The following is a 16,347-nucleotide window of genomic DNA, read 5'->3' on the forward strand; positions in this document are numbered from 1 at the left end:
TACATCAAATAAATGGACTCTCCTCACTCTCCTCCCCGCTTGTCCTTGTTTTAGTCTCAGAATTTTTGGCATAAACACCCAACCTCCCACAATCTTTAATCGATCTCGTACCGTGAATCTAATTCAGCGCGGGCATGTTCAAAAACATCTTTTGCTGGCATGATAAGAGCTATTTCCGAACCCCCAGAAAAACGGACTGTAATGACATGCCCAAGAAGGTTATGAATTCCTGTGTCCCAAACCCAGCTCCCGGAGTGTCCAGGGCCCAGTGATCCGGCAAAGCTTACTTCGTATACCTGGAGATATTCGCTACTACCAGGTAGTCTCACTGCACAAAGGCCTGGACTTCGGGTCCCACGGATATAGCCACCGCTAGGAGTCACAGCCGTGACTTGCATAGATTCGTCGCGGTGTACCACGATCTTGTCCCAATCATTGAGTGAGACCGCAGAGGAAGTTTGGATGGAATTTAATCCCCTTACTTCAATGAGAGCATAATCGAGCTTATCCATTCGAACAATTGCGTTTCCTCTACCAATCAACTCTTGTGACCGCATGACTGGAGGCTCACTCGGAAAGATTGGATCGCTTGTCACGGGTAAAACTGGGCCATACGAACTGCCAGACTCTGATCCGTCGTCCTCTCCCGCATCTGAAACGCTTCCCTGCCTCTCTCTCGCTTCAGCTTCTTCGCCATCTTCATCATCATGGTTGTCTTGAGCGATATCCCAGTGCACTATCTCATAATCATCGCCACGGTACCCCAACACCTGGCTGGAAGTAAGCAGCATATGTTTTCCTCTGTAGCTCACTACACCACCCGACGTATGCCAAATAGATGTATGGTTCAACTCTAATTTATAGCAACATGAACCGTCTTCATGTTGTGTCGAATACACATAGACGGTTTGGTCGTTTTGGGCCATAGTCACCAAGGCTTGAGTGGTCCAGCTTCAAATCTTGATCGCTTACAACACTTGAGTATTTCTATTCAGGAACACTGTCGCTAAGAATATTATACCAAAGTGTAACGGCACAAGGTGATTATAGCCAGAGAATGAAGTGCTTCGAGTGTCTTTTGCTTCTTTATCCGAGATAGAGAAATAAATATTTATGAATAATGGTAAAAAGGTGCTCGATTATGATCGTGGTTATCTAAATGAGAAGTCGGGGACAGGATCTCTTATATATACATAGCTTTGTGATCCACATAGATGGGGTGGATCAGTGTTTCCATTGTCTGGCAGTAACATTATGAATATTTATACAACTACTGTTCTTTAATGGTTGCAAGGCTACTGCTTCCTTTGAATGCCAGGCCGCTACGCTCTTTGGCGGTGGGGCTGTTCTTTACCTGCACGACAACTGTTTCTCTGACGAAATTACGAGAGCCTTCACCTTCTTTGGCTGTTAGCTTGCCCTTTTTTCTTTAGCCATTGGCTTGCTGCCTTACTCATGATCTCTTATCGAATTATGTTCTTTGGATGCTGATTGACCCACTTGAAGTTATGATAGCTCAATAGTGTAATTATAGTAGTCGGTTCACGCCAACAATTGGTGCTGGGGGTTTGTGCTGAGCTTCATAAACTTCTTCCAACAAAACTCAACAAAGTGAACATGTTGCATGGACAATAAAATTGCGCCGCTTGAATGGCATAGTACTCGCTCTGCTACTGATAGCAATGCTTTGTCTTAGGGTCGGGACAAATGGCTTGTACCCATCAAACCCGTACACCCTTTCTATTATGATATCGGGCATGCAGAAATAGTCCTTGAGGCGAATAGATCCGTAGGACGCATGAGAAGAAGGCACCTAGCTATCTAGGTAATAATAATGCAGCGGCTATAGACACACACCCTTTTTTTTTGAAAAACACTACCCACTAAGTGCTCTTATTTTTTCCAAGGACAGATTTCAGGGGCGTGTTTATGTGTTCTCCACTACCCCTCATCCTATATGTGGGCCGCTTACCCTATTTGATACAGCTACGAATACTATATCCAGAGCCGTCGGGTTGACGAGACCATCGGCTGAGAAAAGAGATAGAGATGAATCGCAAAGATCCTAACAGTACGCCCAGTGCTCGCCAGAGGCAAACAGAGCAACTTCATCTTGAGTTCGTCTTCAAGGTAACAAATTTGTACTATAAATAGAATTTAGCCTATCAAAGGAACAGAACACTCGGATACTTGCGATAAGAATTCCATTAAACGCATGGTATTAATAGAGAGCGAGAGATTCGCATATAAGAGGAGAGAATGGAAGAGAAGAAAGCCGAAGATAATAAAAGTGACAATAGTGATTAGGTATGTCCAAAAATTCTCCACTTCTTGCTTTCCTATTCACATGAGGAATAAAGATTACACCATTCCAATTCACGCAAAGTGTTGGCTACATTATACGCGACCTAATAAACGACTAGCAACATAGCCTTTTTTATTTATTTAGGGTTCTTCTTATATTAGCGCAAAATGAAAAGGGTGACATTTAACCCATATTATGTGGTATATATATATACACATATACACAACCTAGAAGCAGAGAGTACAGAGATACTCTTCACCTTATCCGCCGTCGAAGCGGGAGAAGATCATTACCTGCTCATAGTTAGCATACTCAGGTAAATGGGTATAATCCATTTGAGCGCAAATCGGCCCTCTATATGTATTCATCTTCACTACCGGTCGACCAAATCTCAAATGTGCACTTTCGAGCACTGAGCTAGGTCAACATCTTGAGTTGTTACCTACATAGTACATATAATTACAATCAATGGATACATGTATTTTGGAGTCATGTTACCAATTCCACTGCCAAAGACTCAGCGATACAAATATGAACCATGCGCTGGGCTCGTCGGATTGCTTCATGAAGCGCATCTCATAATTACCATCTTTGATGTACTTTGCAGAATATAACTTGGCTATCATTTCTTGAAGCGATCACGATGAGTAGCGCAGCTTCTCAGGCGTCGCGACTTGAGGCTTTAGATGAGCTGCTGCAAAAAGATCCTACTTCAATGTCTGTATAGAGGGAGCTGATTAAGACATTATGGGAGCGCACTGACCATGACGTTGACATGTCGACGTATTTTAAACATGACTCCAAGAACATCTAGGGTTTATTGTCATGGGTCAATGGTGGATCAAGAGTAGATTCTGATTTAGAAATTACATCAATTGCCTGGAAAACACGTTCAGAAGCAGCAACAGAAGAGATATTCAGAGATGTAGTAGGTGCAGGCGTATTCAAATCTATCGCTGCCAACATCAATTATAGCATGAGTATGTGCGCTAGCTTGCTTGTCAAGACAGAGTTTGAAGATAGCGACCATGTTAGTCTATCCGGAGTGACAGCTATACCATGGAGGAACAGACTATTAAGCGACGTTTTGGCGTGCTATTTTAGTCCTCAAACCACATTATAATCAGATCGACTCAAGCTAGGCTAAATATTTACAGCTCGAAACTTGTGTCACATGGCTGGTATTGAGATTCGATGGACAACAAACTTGGCAGATCATCTACGTCTACAGATGACGACCAGGCCGTATACACTTTTCATCGTACAAGCTTTTTGGATTTCCAACAAAGTAAGTCATACAAAGCCTTGACTAACCTGTGAAAATTTTAAGACAGACGCTGAAGTAGATTCAGTAGCAGCTTTGATGCAGAGTCCTTTCTCCAAGAAACGCTAGACGCTCTAATGCTTCTCTTCCCTTCCGCCCGTACTGAAACTCCAAGGTGGCTCAAAGGTCTCACAAAAATCAACCCACGCCTGTCAGAATATAGCCATCATTACGCTCATGAACTAAAATAGAGGATTTAAACTACTGGCATGAGCAACTCGTCATCTTGAAGCAGGCATTTGATGCATCCAGTCCCAGGGCCATTCTCAGTGGTAGTTCAACGCGAGAAATGGTGTTAAATAGTATATATCCTGGGTAACAATAGGGTTTCTTTTATCTTTTCTGTATTTGTAGATTTTGTACAGATCATCAGAGGCTCACTGTAGGTGGGTATGTTTGGCATACCAGAGTGCGTAGCATTTAGAGAGACATGGGTAGATTATCGATGTATCGACGTCGACGCTATGTGTGCACATCATGAATAGGCTTCGGTCAACCATTATATCTAGGGAAATTTAGCCAAAATGGTATAACGGTGCTAGGAGGTTTGGGCGGCATCACTTTCGGGCTGGATTGTTCATCCCACCGGACATGTTGCTGCTACTATTCATATGTTTACGTTTCCAGATCTAATATCTGACCAATATTTATTAATGGCGTATAAATAAAGCAAAGGCGGTTATTGATTTTAGTGAGATACCTTTTTCAGGCCTATAGAGTTATCAGTTTAATGCTTTAGGTAGTATGTCAATACATGTAGATTGGCCGCTCACGCTCATGGACAAGAACGGGCTGTAGCTATAGTGATGGGGCTGGTTTTTACATTCTTATTATAGAGAGCTGTATTACAAAAGATTCTTCCATGTAGTCTGAAGTCTCAAATTAACTTGGAGCATATCACTCGGCTCATTTCGTATTCCTTCTGCTCTATAGCAAATCGGAGAAGCTCGGATTGCCTTGGTACATACCTAGTATTTTCAAAGTTTATTCAGACAGGGATGTCTTTTTTCCTTATCTATCTACCCAAGTATTACTCTTTAGATATGTATTATGAGTAATATATATCGCGCCTGGTAAGACAGCGTATCACTGACAATATGCATGTCCCGCTACAGAAACGCCTACAAATTATACTCACGATGGTGCTGGTTAAGATATGTAACTTTTCTATTCAGATGGACTTCCGAAGGTTATTCAGGTGATATCGAATCATAATAGGAGCCTGAAGTCAATATAGAAGGTTCAATAGGTGCGATTAGATCAATGTATCCATTGCCGAGTAATCTTTACAGCCAGCCTGAAAGTAGCTCAGGTCGGACTGTCGGCATAAAGCAAGGTTAAGCAGATACCGTCCGTCCTGTTGCCTAGATGCCTTAGAAAAGACAATTTAGCGGTGAGCTGTAGAAACCCACCTACGTAGCTCACTATGATGGATCAGACGAATTATACTTGATTATAAGACCATGCCTTTACACGTATATATCAATCTTTTCACACATCTTGTGGCATCCACGGAATGGAGGATTTTGCGACTAGGCTCCCATTAATCCATATCGATATTTATAGAAACGTTGTCAGGAAGTAACCGTCTGTCCATTTCATGGTCGACAATGCTGAAATGCCTTGTAGTGCGAGCTGACTTTCTTGTTTAATCACTATAACAATTGTGTGGCATAATATAAAGAAAAAATCCAAATGCCTAACGCAGTATTATAGTAATGCTCGCGAGTGGGCTGCTCTTAGACAAAGTCTCTCCGTGCCGTCCTTCAATGCTTACCACCAATCATATTACTCTCATGTAGCTGCATGTCTTAACCTAGCAACGTCCTATAGACTATCTATTCCCATTAAAGATGTTGTCTTTACCAAGTGAGGTACATTAAATTAACTAGCTTTCTACCCTAGGAAAAGTTCAGAAGCTAATAGAGCTATAGGACGTCATACAAATACGCCTAAGACATACATAAGAAGCAATAGAAAGGACAAGCCACAACTAGTTATATTACTGGATTGGAGAAAATATGTTTTTCGATATGGTAAGGAAGCCGCTTCATGGTTGCTGGACGAAAAACTATACACATATACCACTCCCGCATTTCGGTGAAGCTAAACCCGAGTTGAATTTCTGGCTTTTAGAAGACGAAAGGACAAGCTAGCCTCGGAAATAGTCCAATATTTGTAAAACATGGCTTGCCAATCCGATCTGTCACTCGAAGCTAGAAAAATAACGCTTAATTGAAACCAGCGGCTCTCTACTAATTGCTGCCGGGCACAACTCTTCACACTACACTCATAGGCTGAAACTGGGCCTTTGAAAATGCGCCGAAGATTATATTGCCATTTGAAGAGAGGCTTATGTCTCGGAAATAGCCTCTAGACTGACATTTGCGACTATACCCCAAGCAAAAAAAAGTTTCGTCTAGATATAGTGTGAATCTATGAGATTCGGTCAGAGACTGGCAGATCTTTCTTGCCGCGAGATGGGGCATACAGATTTCAATTCCGAGGAGACATCTGATTGAACTTATGTACACAATATTCGTAAAGAAAGACACTCATCAAACATAAATTCACATGATTCTCTTTCTTGCAAGTATAAAAGTTCTTTGATGCCACTCTTCGTGCATTTAATTTTTTTTTACAACTTGCACAAGCGCTTTACGACTCCCCTACTTGATAATAAGCAAAACAACCCCTACCAAACCCCTCTTTAACAAACACCCACTATCGAGATGTATTCTCCGAAGCTTATTCCTATTTTTCTTGCTACCCTTGTAGTTGCGCAAAATGGCAATGAAGTGAGTAGATAACAATTAAATTAAAATATTCCGGCAACGAAGTCCTCTAAAGAACATGATACATGATCTTCACTTCACCGAACTTCTAAGGAAGGTCTCTACCTATACCGGCGAACTCATGCATTAAAATCTGAAGCCCCCTTTGTATGTGATATCATCTATGCAGGTTTGTTCTCAAATTAACGCAAATTTCTACAGGAACAATGTTCAATCAATTATCGTCGGCAGTGGGCATTGCGAAATATTTAGGTAAGATATTACCATACCTAACATTAGTTTCGATCAAGCGTTTACATTCTAATAGTTACTATGACGCAATTCCTTTTGGATGACATAACTCAGAATAATGCATATGTTGATAATGGGGACAGAGTCGTGTCCATTCGTTGCACGCCGCTTGAATAGATAAGAATTAAGAACGAGTGTTAACTCAAAATCCCCACACGGTACCAGTTTTTACGTTATGATGAGCAGTATTGTAAAAGAAAATGGCTCTGATAGTCTGAGGACTCAAGTTAACGCGGAGCATATCACTCAATTCGCTTCATTTGGTATCATTTCCGCTGCTACAAATTAGATAAGCTCGGATTGCCTTGATACTTCAAGCTTGATGCAGACAAGGATGTCCTTTTTCCCTTTTTGGAATAGTCTCCTGATCTGACATCGAGCATCGGTTCCACCTAATGCTAGTGCAGGCAAGGTTCTCTTATTTCCTTTTCTGTCACAAGCAGTGCGCTAAACCAGCCGCTTCTTACATAGAAGCCATTAACGGTTGTGAATAGCTGCAAAGAGCTTCCAGTACATTTGTCAACTGATGAATTTTTGCTTCGTAAATGACTAGATAAAATACTAGTTTGTAGCCATTGCTCATATGACGGATTCCGGGGGTCTATGGATTAGTGGATCAAACAACCAGGGGAAGCGGAATCTCTTGTATATGAAGAAAGACGCAGGACTACGCTGTATGCGTCTATAAAAACAAGCCCATACCTCTGAAATATCCTCATCCAATCTCTACATTTAACAATATTTTACCCTTTGTTTTTAAAACATTCACCTCTGTCTACCTTGATACACCTACAATATCCAGTATGGACTCCCTCTCTCTGGCTGGCAAGACTGCCATCGTCACAGGCTCCGGCAAAGAGAACGGCATCGGGGCTGCTATTGCTCTCGCTCTCGCTCGCAACGGTGCGCGTGTTGTCATCAACTACGTTACAGAAGCTACCGCTCCTCGGGCTGCAAAAGTCGCGGCCAGTATTGAAGCAGTTGCAGGCAAGGGCAGCGCTGTAGTTATTCAACAAGACATTACCACGCCAGAGGGGACCAAAAGGCTAGTTGCTGAAACTATCAAAGCTTTTGGAGTCGATAAAATTGATATCCTTGGTAAATATTGGACATATGATATATTCGCTACAATTGAAAGCATTTCACTAATGACTTGTGTTCTTGTAGTAAACAATGCTGCGTGGGCTTCAACAGAGCCTGTTTTGACTGCAACACAAGAAACCGTCCAACGAACTTTTTATACATGTGTTTTAGGCCCGCTGTATCTCATTCAAGCTACCGTACCTCACATGTCACAGGGTGGAAGGATCATAAATATCGGGAGCATAGCTTCAAAGCTTGGCGTTGAGCCCGTTTATGGTGCCGCAAAAGCAGCCATGGATGCTCTGACTTTTAGTCTCGCAAGAGATGTAGGTGCGCAAATCTCTTGTTTTATTGGTCAAGGCTAATGATAACATCTAGCTGGGAAGCGATGGCAAGCGCATTACAATCAATACTGTTATGCCAGGTCCTGTGCTTACTGACGGACTGCCTCCGACTCCCGAATTCGAGATACTAAAGGGCAAATTACTAGATATGACTAGGGCTGAGAGGAGATTTGGGACTGTTGAGGATATTGCAGACTCAGTGTTGCTTCTTGCAAATGAGAAGAGTCGATGGATCACTGGAGAGAGCATTTCTGTCAGCGGCGGCATCCTGGGTAACTAATTTCTCTTTATACTTTTATAAGCTCAAATGGGTTGCTCTCACATAAGAGTTTAATATTGATCTGAGAGATACATGATCGTGTCACTTCATTACTTGCCCCAATCAGCTTCTAAGATTTGTCTTCATACTACTTCTCATGGCAATTCCTTCGTACTAGTTCGTCTGACTGCCCACGAGAGTGGAGCAACAACCCCCCATGCCACTTAGTGTTAAGGCTAATGCAGGGAAGCTTCCGGCCGATCGGGCATATAAGAATACCGCGCTCCTTTTCTGAACGTATGCGAGCTTCTTGTCTTTCAGATCTTTTCCAACAATATTTCTTTTATTGGATACTCTTAATATTCTTCCACCATATTCTGCGATATCATAATAGGCTGTCTGAGTCTAGCCATGGTTTCCAGGCATCTGTCCTTCATCAACATCTCTCGGCCTGATGAGAGCCAGAGTAAGCGTACCAGGGCATTGGTTCGTCGTCATGTTATGGCAGATGTCGGCCGTTCAAGGCGTAAAAAGGCAAAATACAAGATTATTTCCTTCAACGTTGCTGCCACAAATGATCCACCAGACACTATGCCGGCGAATACTGCGGCAGCCGAGCTAACTCCTCTCGTGAGGATGCCGCCATCGTTTCAAACCTTTCTCATCGGCAACGATGCTCGTGCTTCAGAACTCATTACTTTCAGTCAGTTGTCTTTAGGATAGATGCTTGTCCCCGAGATTATATTTTAACTATAGGCTTTAGTGACAGCTGAAGCCGACTATGTATACCGACCGTTTCGAGCATCGTGGTTTCGGATTGGTCTTTCAGATACAGCCGCATTCGACTTATGGCTTGCACAAGCAGTGGTAATCCGCAATAGTTTATCAAACGAAAAATATACATTCAATTATGATACCAAATATTTGGATACCTCCGAAGCAAATACATACTACTGTAAGTCGCTTCACCAGCTGGCACTTCGACTCAACGATCGCCAAGATTGTATAAGCGACGGCGTTATAGCGACTATCATGGGATTTATATGCGTCGATGTAAGATGTATCCTACCGGCAATCTTCCCTCGATAATTGCATTAGACTAACTCGAAGTCAGACTCGTGTTGAAAATTGGGATCGATATACGGTGCATATGGATGGCTTAGAGCGAATATATCATCTTCGCCATGGATTTGATGCTTTGGACAGCGAAATCCCGCTAATGACATTTTGGTGAGCGAAATAACCATCTCAAACTAGTTATACTTATAGGAGTTAATAAATAAGCAGGGTTGATTTAATGGGCGCATCCATGCTCGATCGCTACCCCCGATTCCCCATCCCAAGGCAGCTCGCCAATTCTCCTCAGAGGATAAATAACGACGATATACCCCAAACGCTGCGCGCTCTGCTACATCATACTGAGGAAATCGCTCCTCAAGGTAGACGAATATACACCATGTTACGGATGATGGCGCCAGTTGTTATTACAGTGAACCGCAATACTTATAATACCCTGTTCTGGACCGAACCAGCGGTTATAGTCGAAATGCTTGGTGTTGTTAGCCATTTTGTGCTGTCCGTGCCAAAGTGTCCGGAAGATGATACACAAAAGGATTATCCTATCTTCATAGTACAAAGAATGGTTCAACTTGCATGCTTGATGATCATATCAGAGCTCAAACGACGAGCATCTTTCTACTGGGCAGACATAGGTCCTCTATGTGATCGCTTCATAATTCTGCTGGAGGAATTTTCTGACGAAATACCTGTGGAACTCAAAAAGCTGCGATTTTGGTCAATTATTACGGCATACTCCTTGGCTCGGCCCGAAGTCCGAGGCTTATTACTTGTCAGAGCGAGGCAATCGATGAGTGATCTCAGTATCCACTCTTTTGAACAATTGGTTGCGTATATGAAGGATATTTTGTGGCTGGAAAGTATCGATCCAAATATATTGGAAAGAGTATTCGTATCTCGTATCACCATTACAAACAAAATAAGTACTGAATTTATACTATGAATAAAATATCATCATTTTCACAATTTTCTCTGTCCGGAGACTTTGGTTGGCCGCGACGTGATATGGCCGACTTACAAAGTTGAGGTGGGTAGATGATGCACCATTGCCACCTCGGGCTACCATGCTGTAAATCTAGAGGCCTCAATCACCTCTATGAAAATAAAAAAACGTAATTAAAAAAGCAGAAATTAAAAGGTATAAGTTCCCAAGAAATTTTTTTAGCCCAATTCTGCAATGAGATGAGCTGTCGTAGTCGATCACTTATATCCTCATGTTGCCCAAAAAGCATGCGGACTCCGCCGGGCTTACGTTTATCCGCACACAGATTCTGATGGCACTATCATCGCCATTTTCTCAAGATCCAGTAAAAGCTTTGGCAGATCCCTCCAGCAGACGGCAGATACCCCCAATCTTCTATACCCTTGCCCGCATCAATTCGAATATTACTGAGAGGGAGGAGCAATTGGATTGCTCTCTGGATTCGAGCTCGTTTCCTGCATTGAAGAGCGACCACTCAGGCATATAAAACTCAGACATCTGCGAAAGCTCAGACGACCAAGGCGACATCAAGACTGCACTTCGCTGTTGGGGAAGCAAAAAGCAGCCAGTCTACGAATCATACATCTCAAATTTCTTCAAAATGGCCTCCTCTACTTCCATCACCGGGCTCTTCAGCCGCCTCTCTCTCCTCTCACGAAGCACCACCACCGCAACCATGACAACAACCCCACGCCTCTTCTCGACAACCTCAACCTCTCTCGCCCGCAAGGCTCCTCCCCCAGCCGGCGGCTCTGCCCCCAAAGCCGTCCGCCGCAGCCGTCAAGCCCCGAAATCCGAAAACTTCTTCCGCATCCGCACGCTGCGCCGTAACATGTTCTCGCCGGCACCTCCCCCGCTGCGCATGGCCCGTCTGCGATACCTGCGCCACTGGACCATCCACCGCGCCTGGCAGCTCTTCCGCCGGAAGCAGCACGAGGCCATTGAGAAGGAGAGGAGCAGGATGCACGCCGGCATGTACAACGCCTGCGAGGAGCTGCGGAAGACGGTTGGACCTGGATCAAGGGGAGAGGGGTACTTGTACCGAGTTGCTATGGAGAAGAAGGGCGTTTATGGACTTGAGGGTGTGCCGATAGAGTATGCTCGATTCCAGACGGATAGCCCTGCGAAAGAGGCTTGGAATCACGAGTGGAAGAGGTAGAGGATGATATAGATGAGCGGGAGAGAGGAAAGCAAAAAAAGAAATGAGATAGACACGTTATGTACGAATATTAAGCATTGTATAGTATAACAACACATGAGGCACCGTTGCTGACTGAATTTGGAGTCATGTAAAGTGGGCACAATGGACAAACAATTACAATTAGTCATAAGCAGTAAACGTAGGCACGCAGTTGGGAGGCTCGACAATTTTATTGCCAACAGTAGAGTATAAAAATCCCTTCCCCATCATTCACCCTTTTCCGTCCAAAAAAAACCCCCCAATATAACCCAGAGAGGAAAAAAGAAAACCAGTTATTGATCTATGCGATCAACCATATTAGTACAGAGGTTGAAGTCGCTTCGAGTTAGAGCGCTTTTTCTCCGCTGCAACAAAATACGCTTGCCAAAACATCGCGAGAATACGGGATAAAAAATAAATAAACAAGAGACAAGTTTCCAACAGATAAGCCAAAAAGAACAGTGAAGGAAATGTTGTAGAGATCTCAACTCTGGAGTTGAGATTATGTTCTCGGATAGTTGTATGCTTTTATGTGTTACCTCATATGATGAGAATCAGCCGTGTCATTAAAGAATATCCAATGAGACTGATTTAGAAGCCGTGAGATGGTAAGAAATGTAGTGTGCTAACGCTATTCGCGGTAGAGATGAGACTGAAGTGTGCTCAGATAAGCAAACGGCAGCCAGCTGTGAAGACTTAAACATCGTGTCGTGATCTCATTCTGCAACATGTGGGCCTGTAACGTGTATTTGGTCACTGTCTTTGGGCCAGACAGTTATGCCGAAGTCGGGTCGGTTCATGAGAGCGGGCTGGCATGTCGTTTTACAGAACAACACAGCAACCGGTGCTTTCCCCCTTCTCGAAGGTAAGAAGAGCAGCTCTGGTGGCGGCCTCAAACACATCGTCGACGCCCTCGCCGCTCAGACTGGAGCATTCCAGATATCTCTTGGCTCCAATTTCTCGGGCAACGCCTTCGCCATCGTGGGCAGTAACGAATCGTTGGGACTTCTTGCGCATCTCTTCAATGGCAACAGGATCATCTCGCAGATCCTTCTTCAATCCAACGAGGATGATGGGTACACCTTCGCAAAGACGGGTAGCCTCTTCAATCCACTATAACAGCAACAATATATCAGCCAAAAATCGTCTTTTCAGTATGACATCCAGTGTCGTCGAACCTTGTGCTTGACATTGTCAAGAGAATCGGGTGTATCAACCGAAAAACCTATTAGGATGACATGCGCTTTGGAATAAGCCAGGGGCCGTAACCGTTCGTAATCTTCTTGACCGGCCGTATCCCATAGGGCAAGCTGCACGGACTTTCCATCTACTCTGCAGTCGGTTACATAGTTTTCGAAGACTGTTGGGATCTAATCCAGCTCGTTAATCTCGGCTCTGCGGGTCCTGCAGGCGCAGTTGGAACTCACATAATGCTATACGAATGATTAGCGACCGCACATGCCATCTAGACTGGGGCAGACCCAAGGCCTTGGGATTGGAAACATACTGTAGGGAAATAACCAAGTGTGAAGACGCTGAGCAAACTTGTTTTGCCGCAGGCACCGTCACCAATAATGACGAGCTTCCTACACGTCGCGATGGTCAGTAAGCCGGTCCTTATCCAGAATTGCCGGCGCTCAAGCCTCGACAGTCGCCGTAACAAAAGTCGAGCACAAGGCTGCGGCATAGAAGCAGTTGGCCTTGATCGTACCTGCGGATGACATTTTGCGCACTCCCATTCGACATGATGAAGCGCTATGATAATACGAAGCTGGATAGGCAGATGGATAAACAAGAGACAGGGCCAGGCGCTGATTCTTGTGCAAAATGGAGCTTCCCCCAGTCCTACGGCCTGTTTGCCGAAGATCTGTGGATGGCAGGACCAGTTAAAGCAGCGGTTCCCCGGGGAATGCTGCTCGATTGCCGGCTTTTTGTATCTTCGTTTCGGCAACGCCGCTGCTGTGCTGCCTCACAAAAAATCGTGCTGTCGCGTCTAGGGGATACGGGTCGACCAGGGCGGTGGAACGGACTGGTTGGTCGCCAGGCGATTTTGTCGGAATACGAGCTGAAGAGGCTCCAGTTAATTCCCTGCGAGTGGTCGGTCGGCTGCAGAGGGACTCGGCCGCGCCAATTGGATTCGGTCGAGGCTAGGGGCAGGATCACACAATGGCAATTGATGGCGAGACGTTGACGAGAGAGACAGAAAACGACGGTGATGGCGACAAAAAACCAGACCAAGATGCTCGAGCAGCAGCAACGCAGAACAGGGTTAAGGGGAAGCGCTCTAGCAGCAAGTATACCTAAGCAACTAAGCAACTAAGCAACCAAGCACCTGTTAGCACGACGTTTCACAAAGCGGTGGATCGAGGCCCGAGTGAGGCTTGGGGCGTGGTCTTACGCTCCAACGGAGGAGTTCGCACTATTTGGCTTACATAAATGACCTGTCGACCAACCAGCAGCTCGGCCGTCAGTCAAAATATGTCTTGATTGGGACAGCCATGGGGCACAGCTTACAGTACATTCGCTGATGGAAACTGGCCGAAGAAACGGTTGCCGGAAGAGCGGTAGTACTAGCAGTAGTCGTGCTTTACGTGTATTACGTATGCAGTGATATTTATAAAGAAGAGCAGATCAGGGTCTGCTCGTACTTCGTATTTCGTGCTTTGTCGAATCTGGCAATCAATCTTGCAGCCGCCGATTTGTTCCATCTTGGTCTCCCTTTCTCTCTCTATTTCTCCAGCAGTAGAACATTACACAGCACTCATTCTCGGCTCAACAGTCCCGATCGTCCCGCCCTTCCAGGTGAGGCTGTGCTCCAAGCGAATGAACGAACGGCTCCAAGCCATGGTGCAACGGCACGCATAAGAGAGATGCGCTAACAGAGTAAACAAACTCTGGATTTGCAAGGGGATTGGACACCCAGATGGAGTACATGCGCCAATATGCACCGAAACCCGTCCCGTATACTCGCTTGGTCTCCAGACCCTCAGGATGATATCAAGACCCTGAAAAGCAGTGCAGGTGGCCCGAGAATACGGGGTCCTCCATTCGGAGTTTTTTTTTTTTAGGCATTTAAACCTGCCTCCATATAGTGCCTATCGTGCCTATCGTCTAAACCCAAGAAACCTAAAGCAGATTATAACCAAGAAAGGACTCACTGCAGGCCAGCCAGAGCCAAAACGGTTTAAAACTCTGCAGGAGCAAAGCTTCTGGGGCGATTCGGCGAATCGTAGCCACTCTTTGCCCGATCCACTTTGCTTGATTCCCAGCCCATACATCACGCACTTCGCCTGCTAGACGCATAAGGTAAGTTATCGGCTTGGGCCGTGTTTGCTGCGAGACGACCAAAAGGGTGGGGTTCGGCGGCCTCTGCAGGATTCTCACCATTCTCCTTATGCACACGCGCAAACAAAGTACGAGGAGTTTGGGTGTAAGGTGGGCTTACCCCAAGCCTTTGGATGGCGCAAGGCAGACACAGAACCGTCCCAAGGCATCCTGAGCCCTGGAGGACGTCGTATAGAGCGGTTCCCGAGATATCGCCAGAGCTTGCTGACCCATATCAGCTGCTCAATTGAAGGATCTTGTCCCAAAGCGGCACCGCTGCAGCGAGGATAGCCTGACGTCGAGCACGAGGATCTCTTCTCGATGCGGAAAGCGTTTGCGACTTGCGAGTAAAATGTAACTACGCAATTAAGTGATATCCGACTGAATACTGCATGTACTACATGTTATCGTATAAAAGCCCAAGCATCCGCTTCATATTCAAAAATTATATGCCGTCCACTACAACGACGACGGTATCTTTCCAAGTGCCGGTCTACGCTGTTTGTATAGACACGGCAACTAAGCATCACTCCAACGCCATCAAGGTGCATGCAGGCTGACCTACCTAGTGCCCATTTAGTCACATCACTTACATCGACTTTTGTTAGAAGAATGTTGTAAGCCATTGCATCTGGGCATTTCCCATGGCAAAAGTACCGTACAATGTCCGTCATCGGCGCAGCCACTCGGTCATGAAGGGCTTATAAGTAACAAGTGTGTATATGGCTTTGATGCCCAACAGTTTCGCTACTCCTTGCATCTGAACCCGGCTTCAGCTCGCTTGACCCGTGCAGTAGTACTTGTATATGCAAGGGATACCAGAATGAAGAGGTAATAGTAACACCATTGCCCAGTCGAGGGTGAAGTCCACCACCTGCAGATATAAATAGAACGGACAGTAATGGCACCAATGCTTGCTGTGCTCTGCTCCCAAGGTAACCCCTAGGTAGATAGCCGTCGCTTTCCAACAATTACGACGTGGTGAGTAAGAGCATCAGGCTGTTTTATGTAAGTCGTGCAGCAGTCTGAAGCCTTGATGCACGTTGCCTGTTTTATTAGCTAAGGCAGGGCAAGGCGATAGTAATATTTGTTTGTGCCAAGCAAGCGCGCTGTCCTTGCGCTGAAGTACCAATGCGGATTACGGGGTACAGACACGCGCATTCCAGTGACAAAGGCTGCGCTGCCCATCAATGCGCATCACAGCGTAACGCTCCCTTGTTCTTTGTACTGCAGCTGGCCATAAAGGTTCCCTGCCCGCACCTTTCAGGTAGTGTTTGCGCAACAGACGCCCTGTAGGCCCGCTAACCCCAGCACCTCAGGCACAAACAGGTAGATTCTGGCCTTGAAGCTGGCGTCACGTGCCTGTTCACGACCTAAACCCAG

The 16,347-nt window shown here is 45.2% G+C and overlaps 5 protein-coding genes across 5 annotated transcripts; 3 read left to right on the plus strand and 2 right to left on the minus strand.

The window, feature by feature from the left end:
- Positions 1 to 14: 14 nt before the first annotated feature.
- Positions 15 to 1,238, minus strand: GGI43DRAFT_3593 (uncharacterized protein). Its single transcript, XM_083202370.1, has one exon. The coding sequence runs from the start codon at positions 924 to 926 to the stop codon at positions 96 to 98; it is 831 nt and encodes a 276-aa protein (XP_083065786.1). The 5' UTR covers positions 927 to 1,238; the 3' UTR covers positions 15 to 95.
- A 6,231-nt stretch (positions 1,239 to 7,469) lies between these two features.
- Positions 7,470 to 8,422, plus strand: GGI43DRAFT_426977 (SDR family NAD(P)-dependent oxidoreductase; the record flags this gene model as incomplete). The annotated part of the gene is made up of 3 exons (XM_083208751.1): positions 7,470 to 7,813; positions 7,883 to 8,124; positions 8,177 to 8,422. The coding sequence occupies exons 1-3, from the start codon at positions 7,519 to 7,521 to the stop codon at positions 8,420 to 8,422; spliced, it is 783 nt and encodes a 260-aa protein (XP_083065787.1). The 5' UTR covers positions 7,470 to 7,518.
- A 319-nt stretch (positions 8,423 to 8,741) lies between these two features.
- On the plus strand, positions 8,742 to 10,454 carry GGI43DRAFT_389551 (uncharacterized protein). Its single transcript, XM_083204221.1, has 4 exons — positions 8,742 to 9,104; positions 9,165 to 9,454; positions 9,516 to 9,631; positions 9,689 to 10,454. Exons 1-4 carry the CDS (start codon positions 8,813 to 8,815, stop codon positions 10,419 to 10,421), a joined length of 1,431 nt encoding a protein of 476 aa, XP_083065788.1. The 5' UTR covers positions 8,742 to 8,812; the 3' UTR covers positions 10,422 to 10,454.
- A 31-nt stretch (positions 10,455 to 10,485) lies between these two features.
- Positions 10,486 to 11,803, plus strand: GGI43DRAFT_3626 (mitochondrial 54S ribosomal protein mL40). Its single transcript, XM_083202404.1, has one exon. It carries the CDS (start codon positions 11,062 to 11,064, stop codon positions 11,617 to 11,619), a length of 558 nt encoding a protein of 185 aa, XP_083065789.1. The 5' UTR covers positions 10,486 to 11,061; the 3' UTR covers positions 11,620 to 11,803.
- A 1-nt stretch (position 11,804) lies between these two features.
- Positions 11,805 to 13,899, minus strand: GGI43DRAFT_3625 (P-loop containing nucleoside triphosphate hydrolase protein). Its single transcript, XM_083202398.1, has 5 exons — positions 13,352 to 13,899; positions 13,148 to 13,226; positions 13,068 to 13,073; positions 12,819 to 13,010; positions 11,805 to 12,753 (listed from the first exon to the last, which is right to left on the minus strand). The coding sequence occupies exons 1-5, from the start codon at positions 13,384 to 13,386 to the stop codon at positions 12,463 to 12,465; spliced, it is 603 nt and encodes a 200-aa protein (XP_083065790.1). The 5' UTR covers positions 13,387 to 13,899; the 3' UTR covers positions 11,805 to 12,462.
- Between the last annotated feature and the right edge of the window lie 2,448 nt (positions 13,900 to 16,347).

The sequence above is a fragment of the Trichoderma evansii genome, assembly GCF_050947405.1.
Source record: "Trichoderma evansii strain SZMC 28006 chromosome Unknown GGI43scaffold_1, whole genome shotgun sequence".
Taxonomy (NCBI): domain Eukaryota; kingdom Fungi; phylum Ascomycota; class Sordariomycetes; order Hypocreales; family Hypocreaceae; genus Trichoderma; species Trichoderma evansii.

Coding starts and splice junctions, on each gene's coding strand:
- GGI43DRAFT_389551 (XM_083204221.1), top strand. CDS start 8,813: ATGGTTTCCAGGCATCTGTCCTTCATCAACATCTCTCGGCCTGATGAG. Junction 9,105..9,164: donor TTCAGAACTCATTACTTTCA/GTCAGTTGTCTT, acceptor TATAGGCTTTAG/TGACAGCTGAAGCCGACTAT. Junction 9,455..9,515: donor TGGGATTTATATGCGTCGAT/GTAAGATGTATC, acceptor ACTCGAAGTCAG/ACTCGTGTTGAAAATTGGGA.
- GGI43DRAFT_3625 (XM_083202398.1), bottom strand. CDS start 13,386: ATGTCGAATGGGAGTGCGCAAAATGTCATCCGCAG. Junction 13,227..13,351: donor GCGCAAAATGTCATCCGCAG/GTACGATCAAGG, acceptor CGCGACGTGTAG/GAAGCTCGTCATTATTGGTG. Junction 12,754..12,818: donor TTGACAATGTCAAGCACAAG/GTTCGACGACAC, acceptor TTGCTGTTATAG/TGGATTGAAGAGGCTACCCG.
- GGI43DRAFT_3593 (XM_083202370.1), bottom strand. CDS start 926: ATGGCCCAAAACGACCAAACCGTCTATGTGTATTCGACACAACATGAA.
- GGI43DRAFT_3626 (XM_083202404.1), top strand. CDS start 11,062: ATGGCCTCCTCTACTTCCATCACCGGGCTCTTCAGCCGCCTCTCTCTC.